We start from the raw sequence: 14008 nt of genomic DNA, 5'->3' as shown, positions 1-14008 counted from the left end.
CCTCGCTGGAAATTTACTCCTTCTGGGGTGGGGCTAGAGGGTTAATATGGGAAAAGAGTAGCACAGTTGTTATGGTAACGAGCATCACAACCCAGGCCTCAAATGTTGCCATGGTGAAGTGGAGCACAGCCTATTGCTGTAGGCAGGAGGAGGCAGCAGCAGCAGGCCACAAATGCTGCGTAGAGCATCTTGGTTGCGTGAGGATCACTATTAAGTCTCTCTCCATGCCTGCCAATGGTTCCTGCTTAATAGGTACAGTATTTCCCCCCCCACCCCAAGTTTATATACCTATTTACTGGAGCCGGTTGCCCTGCTTGTACCTCTTCTTGATACAATCCCAGCTGCTCCCTTCTTTTAACAACATCATTGGCATATTCAGAATTTCAAAATTCAGTATGTTATAGAATTTAGAGCAGGCTTCCCCAACCTGGTGTCCTCCATGTTAAGTTGTGGGTGAACATATCAGACGACACAGCGATTCTTCAAACAGCTCTTGTTTATTCACAGGCCAGAACAGAACTGAACTGAAGGGTTCAGTCAGCCTGCTTATATAGAGCTCCAGTACAACGTAACTGTAACAATTTTCTAAAACTATCCAATCACTGAATGTCACTTTCGATCCCTTATTTGCATAACTATCTACAGTATCCCCTGCTGGCCCAGGGTGAGAACTTCAGTACATAACACTCCAGACCCCTTAAAACACCAAATAGTATCTGATCTCGGAAGCTAAGCAGTGTCTGTCCTAGGGAGTACTTGGAGAGAGCCTGTGTGGTGAAGTGGGTACAGTGTCAGACTAGGACTTAGGAGGCCCGGGTTCAAATGCCCATTTGGCTCAGGAAGCTCACTGGGCGAGCTTGGCCCAGTCACTGCCTTTCTGCCTAACCTACCTCACAAGGGGAGAGCCACATACACCCCCTTGAGCTCCTTGGATAAAAAAGTGGCTTGTAAATGCAATAAAGAAGAACTCCCGTCAGTCCCAGGCAGCTTGATGGAGCTGTAGTCCAAACCATCTAGGTGGCACCAACGCAGGGAAAGACTGATTTAGAGGCACGATTTGTGTGGCACACCATACACAAATTACATCTGTACATACACAACCCCTTGATATAAGGTGAAAAGTCATCTTGTTGATTTGTAGTCGTGCTTTTGTCATTACTTCCCCCAAAATCCCTCTGTGATCCACGGACATCTTAACCCATGTTTATCTCTAGATGGAAATTATTCTTTCTAGGTGGCAGGGAAATGTTAGAATCATAGTACCATCATCACTGTTGGTGATTGAGCTCAAGAGCAGGATCTTGCTCAGGACGCGATCTGCAAATGCAGGATGCAACCTCAGCATCCTTGACATTTGGATGACCAGCCTCAGCTTCCAAAACTCCCCAGTCCATTCCACTATCAAACAGCTCCAACCATGAAGGAAACTTCCCCTGATATTTTAGCTGCAATCTGCTACTTGTACCCATTGGTTTGAGCCCTGCCCTAGGCAACTATTGTGTCTCCCTGTAAAAAGGTCTGGCCTGGGTATTCTCTCTGCTAAACAGGCCAGGGCAATGTCAACTCTTCCTTGCAGGACTTGGCTGAAGTTCCAAAAGTCCTGTAGCGGCCAAATTCACCCGCCCATGAGGAAGCATCTAGTTGTGTTGACACTTGTTCTGCACCTCACCCTGAGGCACTGCTTATGTAATGTAAAATGAGACAGCCTTCCCCCGCCCCCTTCATCATCTGAGGAATTTGGGAAGATGTAACTTCTGTCCACTTCATAGCAGTGAGACATCTGCTAGAAAAACGGGCTCTTGCCAGTGGGGTTTGTGTGAGAATTCCCAGTTCTAACTGGTTGTGTAGCTCTGACTGTAGACTTGAAGAGCCTGACATGTCCCTTAAATAATCTTAAGGCCTGTTTCCTCCCCAGGCCCTAAATATCAGGAATCCACTTCCTTTAGCTGAGTTGGTCCACCACACTCATTGCTTTTAAAAAGATTTCACAATCCTAGAATCATACTGTGGGAAGGGACCCTAGAGGTCAACAATAGCCCCCTACACAACTCAGTGCAAGGTGTGTTAATGCAGGATGCACCCCCAACTGATGGCTGCAAGCCCCACTCTTAAAATATTTCCAGCAAACAAGAGTCTGCCATCTCCTCAGGTCCTGCTCTGAAATGGATCGTGCCATCTTTCTGTAACCTAAACAGCGAGTTGCATATACCTCTCATTGTTTTTTTTATAAAAAAGAAAAACAAACCCCTTTTGGGATCGAGTTGTTGTTCCTGCAGGGGGGCAGCAGATGGCGCTGGGAGACTTAAGGTCCTGGGGTAGGGGCAGAAATGGGAAACCCAACAGAAGCTTTAAAATGCAAGCCAGTAGCAGGAGAAATTTTTTTTGGGGGGGGATCACCCAAGATGGAGGGTGGAAGTTGCCTCCTTTGGCCTTCTCCTCAGGAAAGGGAGTAGGGGGCTGGATACAGCTCACGGGTTGAGGCAGATGGCCAAAATATATTCTGAATCCTAGGGGTTGCTTGCAGTCTGCACCACCGCCAGTGCAGGGCTGCAGGGAAGTGGTTCGAAACCGGGTTTTCCGGCAGCGAGAAGGATAGCATGCATGTGTGGGGATGGTTGCTTGGTTGGGACTGAGCCACACTGGGGGAGGGGGCATCGCACAGGTCTCTCAGCCCCGGGCCCCGTGACACCCTTGCTGTTCCTTGCTCTGCAGGGAATGTCAGAGGCCTCGTGTTTCACATTCCCAGACCCCAAGGCCTATATTTAGGCTGCCCTGCGAAAGGCCAGGGGTCGGGGAGAAGGTTAGCGCGGCCCCTCCCTCCCGCTCCGGCTCCCTTCTTATACAGCCCGGCTCCCGGTTTTGCCTCTGCCAGTCACCCAGCACCCAACGGAGCCGTCGTGTCTTGCCAGAACCCCCGCTACACCCACGGTATCTGGGAGATGGGAGGGAAAGGAGGGGGCTGTGGAGGGGTGGGCGGGAGAAGGGGCTGTCGAGAAGAGGCAAATCTGGATGGTCGCGCTGCTAGGAAAGGGCCCCAGATGCTGCCTGCATGAGATTGTGGGAAGATTTCAAGGGAGAAAGGATGTGGGGCTCAGTAGGGGTGCAGTGAGCGGCCTTAGCAGGAAACAACATCTATAGCTCAGTTAGTTGCAGTGTGGTGCTGATAATGCCAAGGTTGCATGTTTGATCCCTAAATGGGACAAGTGCATATTTCTGCACTGCAGAGGGTTGGACTAGATGATCCTCAGGGTCCCTTCCAACTCTCCAATTCTATTATTTCATCTCTGTGAATGACAAGGCATGCTATTGGTGGATGTTGTCTCAAGGGTGTATCCTTCTGCCTGTTCTGAGTTTACAAACAGTAGATTTCTCCTTTAAAAGGAAAAAAAAAGCAACAACGAGCCTGTCTGTGTCTGATCTTCCCTCCTTTTAAATCCTGTCTCTGTTCTCTTCCCATCACCCCCTTTATCATTTTTTTATTGCATAATTGATGGGGCCTCCCTAAACCTTGAATCTTGTTTTCATACATCCAGTTACTCCATGTAAGACCAAAGGGACTCCAGCTATATTATCTAACACGGCTGTTTCCTTTGAATGCTGCAATGACTTGCAAAAGTCTTGCACAGTTGCTGATTGTTTGAGGAAGTAACGCTCACATAATCCCATGGTATCTGGGACACAGGAACAGAAAGTATGTGTGTGTGTCTGTCTCAATCCTTCTGTCCCTGGTGCTTGCCCAATCCACCGCTCCAGGGTTTGGGTGTGGGTGTGTTGTACCTTCCAGTATTTGTCTTGTAAGCAAGCCTGTGGCCTCACTTTGCCTGGACCTCCATTGCTCCTTGGCTTATTCTTTGCTCCTCCTTAACCAGCTTCCATCTCTGTCTTATCTAAGGCAGCTTTCTTTTCTTCCAAATGACGCTTTCAATCAGGTCGTGCAATCCCTGCATCTGTAACTCAGATGTAAAGCCTACATTGAATGGAATGTGTACTTTGATTTAAAAGTCCCGCCTGCTGCTTTCTATCCTGCATGAAAAGGTACCCTTGTCCACACTGCGGTTATTCTGAACATTACTTGTGAAAGCCCTCTTCCACATAAGGTGGTCTGGACAGGGTGCGTATGGTAGATCACTGTGGGTGCTAAATGGATTACTGTTTGTCAACTAGCAATCCAGCAACATTTAAAAAATGGGGGTTGCAGGCCTTTCGTGGAAGGATCTGCTTTGCTTTTGCTTATTTGTTGTGAAGGGCCTGGGGGCATGCCGTCAAGCTCCTTCCATTGTTGCTCTCCTCCCCTCTACAGCCACCTCTTTGGGGAGCAAGGGCTTCCAGAGGTGGGTAGCTGGGTTAATGTGTTGCAGGGGGAAAAAACAATTAATAGTCTTATGGCACCTCGAAGACTTAACAAATTTATTGTAGCATAAGCTTTTGTGGACAAGAGTCCACACCATCCTTCAGAGGAAATGGATTTAAGTCCACGAAAGCTGTCACAATAAATCTGCAGCGAGGCTCTTTGATATTTGAGATGGGGAAGGCAGAGCTATAATGCCCTTAACAGTTGCTGGCGGAGCAGAAATTTTAGTAGGCTAAACTTTCTTCAGCATGAAGACGAAGAGGGGGAAAGCTTCACCACCTACACTTCTGCACTGGAAGTGCGGTGGCAGTATTGATTATTATTCAAAAGGCTTCTGTATTGAGTCGTCTCTCAAAGCGGCTTACCATCCATACCGTTCATTAAAACAGCCAACAACGAACATCTATTGCCATTCAGCAACCGTTTCAAAGAGACAGGGAGCCTTCGCCACCTTCTTCCTGGAGCCTAGACTCCTCCTCCTATACCCCCCTTGTTAGCATTTCGGGGCTTGGTCATGTTGGCGTTGTGGATGAGCAGCTGTTCGACTGCATTGTCGTTTAAAGGCTGGCTGATCTAAGACTCTGCAGAAACTTTATAGGGGGCGAGTGGCTGTGATAGTTGTGGTTAGAAGGGGTTGGTCTTACTGGCCCTGCAGAGGTGGAGCAAACAGTATTAACTGCTGCGGGTAGGCCTCCCTCCCCCTCTGCCACCTCCTCTCTCTGTTGTACCCTTTAAGGCAGTGCATGAGGTGGAGAAATCCGGGAAACGCTTCACCTGTTGAATGGGTGCCTGACCTGCTATTTAATTAAAAAGGCCGGGCAGCTTCCGGTGTAAATCACTTTGTTGATTAACTGCTCGGTATGACTGTGCGTTTTGGAAACGTAAAAAAAGAGTAATGGAGATATATTTTTTAAAAAGAGACAGGGACGTTCTCCTCAGGGAGGGGGAAGAGGTCAGGAGGCAACCTTACTGGAAAAGTGTGGGGATCGAGAAATCGGCGCAGGAGGAAGAGGGATCTGAACGGATGGTGACCTTTCTGCCGTTCAAGCCGCGCGTACGTTCAGTCCTGGCAGGGAAGCTCCCAATCAGCCAACCCTGTTTATAGTCGCCAGTCAGGTCCGAATGGGGGGAGGGGGAGGGGCGCCTCTCTCGTACCCCCTGCCGCCTGCTACGTGCTTTCCTGCACAGAGACCAGTGACTCAGCTATTACCGTAATCATCCCAAGAGAAGCCCAGTTTGGATTCTGACCAGGGCTAAGAAGAAGGTTCTGGACTTCGGATTGGGGGGCCAAGGCAAAGGGGCGGCGGCGGCGGCGGGTTTGCAGCATTCCCATGTTACACCGACCCCACAGGTGCCTGGCCTTTTCGCTCCTCTCATCAATCAAACAGCAGCTGCCTCTCACTTCCCAGCAGCTGGGGTGTTATATAACCCACGGTGCTCCCCTGGCAGTTCCTTGCTCAGTGCAAAAAAACCCGACAGCAGCCCAGTTTTCCACCCCAGCCCACATCTTGGATGTGCATAAGCGCCCAGCTTTTTTCTCTGGGTTATTGAATCTCTCCTGGTTCATTACAAGTGCAGTAATTGCACAGGGAAATCTGCCCTACAACTGAAACAAACAAGCCGAAATGCACTGTTGTCCTTAAAACATGGATCAGTGGCACTTTAAATTGCAATTAGCATATTTTATTAAATTTATTCCTCCCCTTTTCACAAGAAAAGAGGTCTCAAAGCAACTGATAGCAAGTTTAAAATGCAAAGATGACATAAAATAGCCCAAAGCTACGCGGTACTATAAGTTTATATCCACCAGCAATCAGTAACAGAAAAACAACACCTGCCCATCCCAAAATGTGGACACCATGAACAGGCCAAAAATCAAGCCACAGCAAGATCCAAATGCTTGGGAAAACTGCAATGTATCTGCCTGGTGCCTAAAATCTTACAAGCCAGATGCCAAAGGAACCTCCTTATCTGGCTCTCTAAATTGCAATGAAGTTGGCGCCAGAGAATGTCAGATGGGACAAATGTTTGGCTCCTAACACCAGAAAGGTTGAGGCTCATCCCAGTGTAGTCTTGAGCAAAAGGCATTCTGCGCTTCCTCTGATGCACCCCTATTTATGAGTTTACAGGACTAAGAAGAGTGAAACCAGGTTCTGGGAAGGTGCCCTGAATTGGGTTAAGCTCTGGGCAGAATTCAAAGTGGTTCAGATAATTTTGGGTTTATATGTTTTGCTTTTTTAAAAAACTATTGGACAGCTGGACTGTTTCGGTGGCCAGGTTTTGAGTCAGTATTACAATTCTTCCTCCCTGCCCCCAATCTCAGTTAGCCACCTATGACATCTTTACCCCAATGCACAGCTTGTAGGCCAAGAAAGCACTGACAGGATCACAACTCCAGAACCCAGATGCTTGGTCTTGTCAAAGAAATCTCTGTTGCCCCTATACTGATAAAGCCACCAGTTTTGACCCTGGAGCTTTTATGGGGAGTTCAGAATCTTCACCATCAGCTGTTGTTGCTTCTGATCTTTTAGTACTGTAATCCTTTATCCTGGATTTAAAGGCAACGTTTTGCAGTGGCCTGTGGCTACGGGCAGCAAATATTTGTCCTTTCAAACGAGTCCTACTCCCTTGCAAATGTGCTTAGGCTTGCAGCCTTTCCCCGTTATAGAAGCTGCCCTTTCGCTTGTGAAAATTCCTTTCTGCGATGCCACCGGTTCCATCTTATCGCTCCCACTCCGATTCTCTCTCTTGCACAATCAGTCCCATGCCCAGGCCTCTCTCTCTTTTCCGCAGCTAAAGCCCAACACTCATGGGGGGTGAGGGGATCCAGAAATAGCAGCGTGTCCTTCAGAAAAGGACAGAGGAGCTGGAGGAGCGGGGATCAGGTGTCCCCTTGAAAGGTCATCGCTGAAACCAGAGTCTGGGAGAGGATGCAAAGGGGGGAAAGACCTATGGAGCCCGATTTGGCTTCCCTTCCCATCTCCCAGGAAGATGGGGCAACGCCCTCGGTCCTCAACAACATTTTATCCCTTCGTGCTCTTTAAACGAGCAGGTTAAAAAGTGCGTATGCCCTTTTAGGCTATGCAGTGAATGCGCCTAGCGTATGGAGGTTTCTAATCTAATCGCAAATATGAAAACGTGATTTTGCCCCTAAACACACGCTGGGATTCTGCAGCACGGTCGGCCACGGGAATTAAACCTCTTATTTCCACGCGTAGGACTCAGTCGAGTGGAGCAGAGTTCGTCCACACTTATCTCCGTTTCCTTATATTTAAATAAATACCTTCGCCGCTATTAGGGGGTGGGAGAGCTTGGGCCCTTTAAGTCTCCTCCCTCCCCCCCTCCTCAATGAGTCAATTTCACACCCTTTTCCGCCTTGCCCTGTTACATGACGTTCGATCCTGGAACGCGGAGCTTCTTTTGAGCATTCGATTCGAACGCTTCACTTTGCTCGCGCCCATCCCGGCTCCTGTTTGCTGCTACTAAGGAAGAAGAAGGCAGGTTTGACCCCCCCCCCCATTTTCTTACGCACGCATTCCTCCAAGGAGAACCCTTCCTCTTTACAGATTAGGATTTCGGGGGGGGGGGAGAAAAAATAAGGAATGGCCGCAGGAGCAGTTGCGGATATTATTTCGCCGCCGCCGCCGTGGAGGTTTATATAATATGGGGATCAGACTTGGAGATAGATAAGATGGAGACGGTAAAACGTGGGGTGGAGTGGGGGAAGGGAGGAGGAAGTCCTGGTGGGGGAAGAAACGCAGCATTTCAAATCACGTGGTGAAGCTTAATGTACAACTGTTGCAGAGGGGGAAAAGAAAACAGGACAGCCCCCCCCTCAAAAAACTAAAGTAAGCGTAAATATTCCTCACTCCTTCGCTCACACTTTCCAGTTTTGCCCCCCTGCAATTGGACTCGCATTGCAAAGGTGCTGCAGCTGGTTGGGGTAGCTAATATCAGGGGGGGAAGCTCAGAGCATGGCGAGGAGTCGAAAAAACTGGGGTGAGAACTGGGGTTCTCTTGAGGAACAGGGTAAACGGCTATTTCCTCTGTCCTTGAAATGTCCTTGGTATCTGCTAGCCATCACCTGCTGGAGCCTTTGCTTCTTCTTTCAAATAAGGCTTTAATCTGGGCATCCCCTTTGACCTTAGTGGGAATCCTCCGATTTCCATAGCAACAGGGAGGAGCAGAATTCTCTCCCGCCCTCCTGGCCAGTCTCTGTACAGACACGAAAGTCCTTGTTGTGGGTGTCTCCTTCAGATACAGGACTGAGCAGGCAGAAAAGAGGAGACCGCGTTGCCAGGCTTGTATTAACACTTCTTTGCCTTCTCCAGTTTAGCCATTCAAGATGCCTCACCAATACCCAGCCTTGACACCTGAGCAGAAGAAGGAGCTGTCGGACATTGCCCACCGCATTGTGGCAAAGGGCAAAGGCATCCTTGCTGCTGATGAATCCACCGGTAAGGGACAGAGAGCTGCTGGGTGGGGAGGACGAGCCAGGAATGTGGAATCAAAAATGGGCTGCACAGCCTTCATTTTGAACGTAACAACTGTTTGCTTCATCCTCTCCTCCGCCTCCTAGGCAGCATTGCCAAGCGCCTGCAGTCCATCGGCGCCGAGAACACCGAAGAAAACCGTCGTTTCTACAGGCAGCTGCTCTTCACCGCTGATGACCGGGTCAACCCTTGCATTGGTGGAGTTATCCTCTTCCATGAGACCATGTACCAGAAAGCCGATGATGGCCGCCAGTTCACCCAGGTCATTAAGGACAAGGGCGGCGTTGTTGGCATCAAGGTAAGCGACCTGGGTGGCAAGTGATAAGTCTGAAATGCCTGGGCCCACCATGTTTGGTGCCCTGGGAGGTAGGCCAGTTCCAGTATTCTAGTGACGCACGACCTTGAAGGCTGCATGACCTTGCAAAAACACCACCACCACAATGCAGGAAAAAATGCTCCGACTTGAAGGCACCACCCACTTTTTAAAAAATCTGTTTGCAGAAGGGCTTGTTAACTGATTGAGCTAGCATCTGAGCAAACCTTAAAGAAAATTCCTATTCTCTTTAAAATTAGATAACCTCTCCACATGTCACAAGAGACATCATTTTAGAAGAGGCTTTCTCTCCTGTGTGTGAGAGGGGCAGTTGTAAGCAATAGAAAATTATTCTTTTTTTAAAAAAAAAGTCTGCCTGATGGTTTATTTATTTAGAAAATGTATAGTGGTGCTTTCCCCTTCCTTGCTCAGAGTAGTTTACAAATATGAAAGGAAAAGGGTGGTCTGGCCATGAACACTAATTACCAAACTAAGAACAGCAGCCAAAAAACACACAAAGAACTTCATCACGGCACTTGCCATCAATGCACTAAGCAGCAATAGGGGAAAGCTTGTTTAAAAAGGAATGTTTTCAGTCACTGGAATGGAGACAGAGGGAGACTGCCTAAGCTCATGGGGCAGAGAGTTCCACATATGGGGCTGGCAGCACAGAGAAAGCCACCTTGGGCACTGCTACCTCTCTTGCCTCAAGAAGACAGACTATAAACACTGCAGTCCTACTGCATAAATGTGGATATGCTTAGATGGGAACTAATCTTAAGGGGATGAAAGCATTGGAGACCACAGGGTCATCTGGATTTCTCTGTTGCCTCCTTCCCTCCAAATCACAGGCAGATATTTTGAATCCCAGTTACCTATTCACTAAGCAAACAAAAATCTTGGTCCATTTATGTGCTAAACAACTTACATATGGCCTACAGACTATTGAGTTGGGCTAGCAAGTCGATGAGCAGGAGCCGTTATTTATGTTGTTTGTTTCTGGATGAATGACTTGATAGGACAAGATGTTTAGCTTAGTGGAAAGAAACATGCCACAAAGCAAGCCACAGGCTTAACAGACTTCTCTGCCTCGCTTTCCTCCCTGCAGGTTGACAAAGGTGTTGTGCCTCTTGCTGGGACTAATGGAGAGACTACTACCCAGGGTGAGTCTGTGTGTTGGTAGGGGGAGTTGTGAAGGGAAGTCAATCTAGCCTGGAGCTAGGAGAAGCAGCTGGGTTCGACGGCATCCGCCCTTAACCCCCCTTTTACCTGTGCAGGTCTGGATGGCTTGTCTGAACGCTGTGCCCAGTACAAGAAGGATGGCGCTGACTTTGCCAAGTGGCGCTGCGTCTTGAAGATCACTCCAACCACCCCTTCCCACCTGGCCATCATTGAGAATGCCAATGTGCTGGCTCGCTACGCCAGCATCTGCCAGGCGGTGAGTGCCAGCAGGCATTGAGGGAAAAGGGGGCATTCATCAACATCTACTTAAGCACTAAGCAGTTTCTAGAAAGACCCACTTGTTTTCCGTTTTTTGGATGCTGGAAGAAGGTTGAGTCATCAGGTTATGTGCAGCTCATGGATCGTTTTATGACTGACCGGACGGTTGGCATTAGGATTGTTTTATCTGCTCTGTATCGCTGTTTATATATTTTAAAAAGGGATTTGTAACCAACCCTGAGGTCGTTAGATGGCGGGTGGGATGGAAGTACACCAAATAAACAAATGGATGGAGCAGTGGTCTGACTCTGTAGGGCAGCTCATTGAATCTGCCTTGCAGCTTGGCAGTCAGAGCGCATCTCAAAATGGTAGTGTCGAAATGGCAGTTTCGTCCTCTTTGCCAAATACCGCTCTGGGAAATTTCCCAAGGACATGCAGTGCCCTTATTTTGCAAATGGGTGGAGGCAGTCTTCTGCAACTGCAGTACCCATCTGCTGCTACAAGAGGGCAGCAAGGAATTTGGTAGGTTAGACATGTGGCTTCCCCTCCTGGGTGGAATTTCCAGCTCTGATGTACTTGACTAGGAAGGAATTGAACATACTCAGTAGCTGCTGAAACATCTAGGTGGAGCCCTCAGAGCATAAGATGCATCTAACTAGATTAGGCATGTGATTAAATGTCCTTCTTGCAACTTGGAATTCTTACTGTGTTTTGATTTAGCTCTGTTTTTTTCTGTGGGATCGTAACTGTCCATCTCCCTTGTCTCTCAACTCCAGAACGGAATTGTCCCCATTGTGGAACCCGAAATTCTCCCTGACGGTGACCATGACCTCAAGCGCTGCCAGTATGTGACTGAAAAGGTGAGGTGGATGTGGAGGGAGGCGCTTGATTGACGCAAGTTGGTGTGGGCTGGCTTTTGCCCTCCCCCCCCCTCATGCTATGGAAGGAAAGGAGAAGGATCTCGGAAGAACTTCCCAGCACTGACCTCCTGCTCCTTCTGCCATGCCTAGGTTCTGGCTGCCGTGTACAAAGCCCTGAGCGACCACCACATCTACCTGGAGGGGACCCTGCTCAAGCCAAACATGGTGACCGCTGGTCACGCTTGCACCCAGAAATACACCAATGAGGAAATTGCCATGGCAACCGTCACCGCCCTGCGCCGCACTGTGCCCCCAGCAGTTACTGGTAAGCGAACGGGACCCAGAAGCACCTGTTCCTTCCTGCCCCACAAAAAATATGTGGCAGCCCTCAACAATTTACACTGCAGTAATATACAGAGCCCATCCCTACAGGACGGCTGCTGGTATCTGTTCAATAGTGGAGCTATCATTCTAATGGCTACAGAGTTGCCACCGTAGTGTATTACAATCGTACCTCCGGTTACGTAAACTTCGGGATACGTAAGCGGCAAACCTGGAAGCATATTTCCGGGTTTTTGTTGCATGTGCAGAAGCAGTCCATCCAGTTGCGGAAACCTCAGGATCCGACCGGAGCTCCGGAATGGATCCTGTCCACAACCGGAGGTACCACTGTATTTGTTCAAGGAAACTCCTTTAGCTTTTGCCTGGAGAGCTTCCTGTAGTTGGGACATTGTCCCACCCCACCAACTTTTTTGAAAAAGATGTGCTAGACAAACCCATTTTTTTGTGTGAAGGGACAAGTGGTGATTCAGGAGGCAGAACTGGGGTGTGTGTGTGGATATAATACCCTCTATTTCTAACGTTTTCTGCAATCAAACTCTTCTTCTCCCCCCTCCCCCTTCAATTCTGCATTTCTCAGATATTAAACCCTTCCTTCCTTACCAGCTGCTAACTGTATTGTCTTGCCGCAGGTATCACTTTCCTGTCTGGTGGCCAGAGTGAGGAAGAGGCCACCATCAACCTGAATGCCATCAACAACTGCCCCCTGCACAAGCCATGGGCCCTGACCTTCTCCTATGGCCGTGCCCTGCAAGCTTCTGCCCTCAAGGCCTGGAGTGGCAAGAAAGAGAACCTCAAGAATGCTCAGGAAGAATACATCAAGCGCGCTTTGGTACGTATTGCTGGGGCCCCGGTCGCCCTGGGGAGTGGGATCTAGCAGGTCAGGGCAAGGGGCTGGGTAGCCACTGCACAGCAGCAACTCCTTTAAGGTGCTCAGGGGTTGGGTATGTGCAGCGATCATCTCCCCAAAAGCTGCCCTTTGACAGAGGCACTCAAAAGGGCTTTAGGAAGACATGTAGTATTAGTAAGAGGATCAAATGCAACCAATCTGGTTGGGTGCAAAAAGCAGAAAAACAAAAAGCAACATTGGTGGGGAACGGGAAGGGGTCTAAGGTGTGTCTCTGAAAAATAAACAAATTAACTGGTCACACATTGCATTGAGAGTCAGGGTTCCCAGGTTGGTGGCAAAAGGTAGGGCTATGGGCGAGGTGGCAGGGGGTTGCAATTGTCAAAGTTACGGGTAAAGTGACGCTGGGAATCAGGACTCCTTGGTGTTTCCTCCTGGTAGGGGACAGGAGTTTTGTGTGTCAGGAAAAGGGGCCTAATTTATGTTGTGGCTGTGATCCTAATAAGGAGGATGTGCGAAGTGTAGCTTTTCTTTTTAAAGAGGAAAGCAGTTCCAACATCTCTTCTCACTCCCCCCTCTTGTTTTACACAGGCCAACAGCCTTGCCTGCCAGGGCAAATATGTTCCATCTGGAAAAGGCGGAGCCGCTGCCAGCGAGTCCCTCTTTGTCTCCAATCATGCTTATTAAACTCAGAGGCCTGGCTGCGCTCTTTTGTTGTTAACGTTGTGCCTGTGGTGTCTCTTGTTCTGTTTCTTGCCCTGCCCTGCTTCCTCTCTGCCAGCTTCTATAGCAGGGAAAGGTGGACATCTTTGCCTTGCCTTGAAAGAACCCAGAAGCCTTGGCTTCTTCCTTCTCCTTGATCCACCTCCCCACCGCCACCTCTGTATGCCTTGTGTGTGTGTGTGATGTCCCGCTTTTCCTTCTGGTGACCGACGACACTCCTGGTCCGTGGCCATAACACCGAAATGTCTCCGGAGCTGGGACGACGCCTGACTCGCGGACTTCTAGAAATAAAAGAGAATCTATTTAAACATTGCCAGGGTCTCTGTTGTTCTTTCTTTCCCCCGCAGAGGTCTAGATGGAAAGTTTCATGCACACCATACCGAAAGATGTACAAGGAGCTGCACTGGGCTTATGTCCTGTTTTGCTCATTGTTGTTTACTCCAGGGATAGCCAATGGATGCAGTGCCTTCAATAGGTTGTGGACTGCCCCTCCTATCGTAAGGACATAAGAAGCTGGTTCAGGCCAGTGGCCCATCTGACCAACATCCTGTTCTCAGTGGCCACCCAAATACCTCTGGGAAACCAGGCAGCAGGACCCCAGAGCACTCTTCCCTCCTGTGGTTTCCAGCAAGTGGTATTTAG

At 49.0% G+C, this 14008-nt stretch overlaps 1 protein-coding gene across 2 annotated transcripts; it reads left to right on the top strand.

Annotated features, from left to right (window-relative positions):
* Nucleotides 1-230: 230 nt before the first annotated feature.
* Nucleotides 231-13678, top strand: ALDOA (aldolase, fructose-bisphosphate A). 2 transcript variants are annotated; one of them, XM_081169146.1, is made up of 9 exons: nucleotides 231-252; nucleotides 8683-8808; nucleotides 8931-9142; nucleotides 10266-10320; nucleotides 10435-10595; nucleotides 11374-11457; nucleotides 11608-11782; nucleotides 12429-12628; nucleotides 13235-13678. In XM_081169146.1, exons 2-9 carry the CDS (start codon nucleotides 8697-8699, stop codon nucleotides 13328-13330), a joined length of 1095 nt encoding a protein of 364 aa, XP_081025272.1. In that variant the 5' UTR covers nucleotides 231-252; nucleotides 8683-8696; the 3' UTR covers nucleotides 13331-13678. The 2 variants fall into 2 exon arrangements, with proteins under 2 accessions (XP_081025272.1, XP_081025271.1); XM_081169145.1 differs by lacking the exon at nucleotides 231-252 and adding an exon at nucleotides 2769-2928.
* The last annotated feature ends 330 nt before the right edge of the window (nucleotides 13679-14008 follow it).

This window comes from Podarcis bocagei (genome assembly GCF_964188305.1).
Source record: "Podarcis bocagei genome assembly, chromosome: 13".
NCBI classification, from domain to species: domain Eukaryota; kingdom Metazoa; phylum Chordata; class Lepidosauria; order Squamata; family Lacertidae; genus Podarcis; species Podarcis bocagei.
This window is presented reverse-complemented; position numbering and strand designations above follow the sequence as displayed.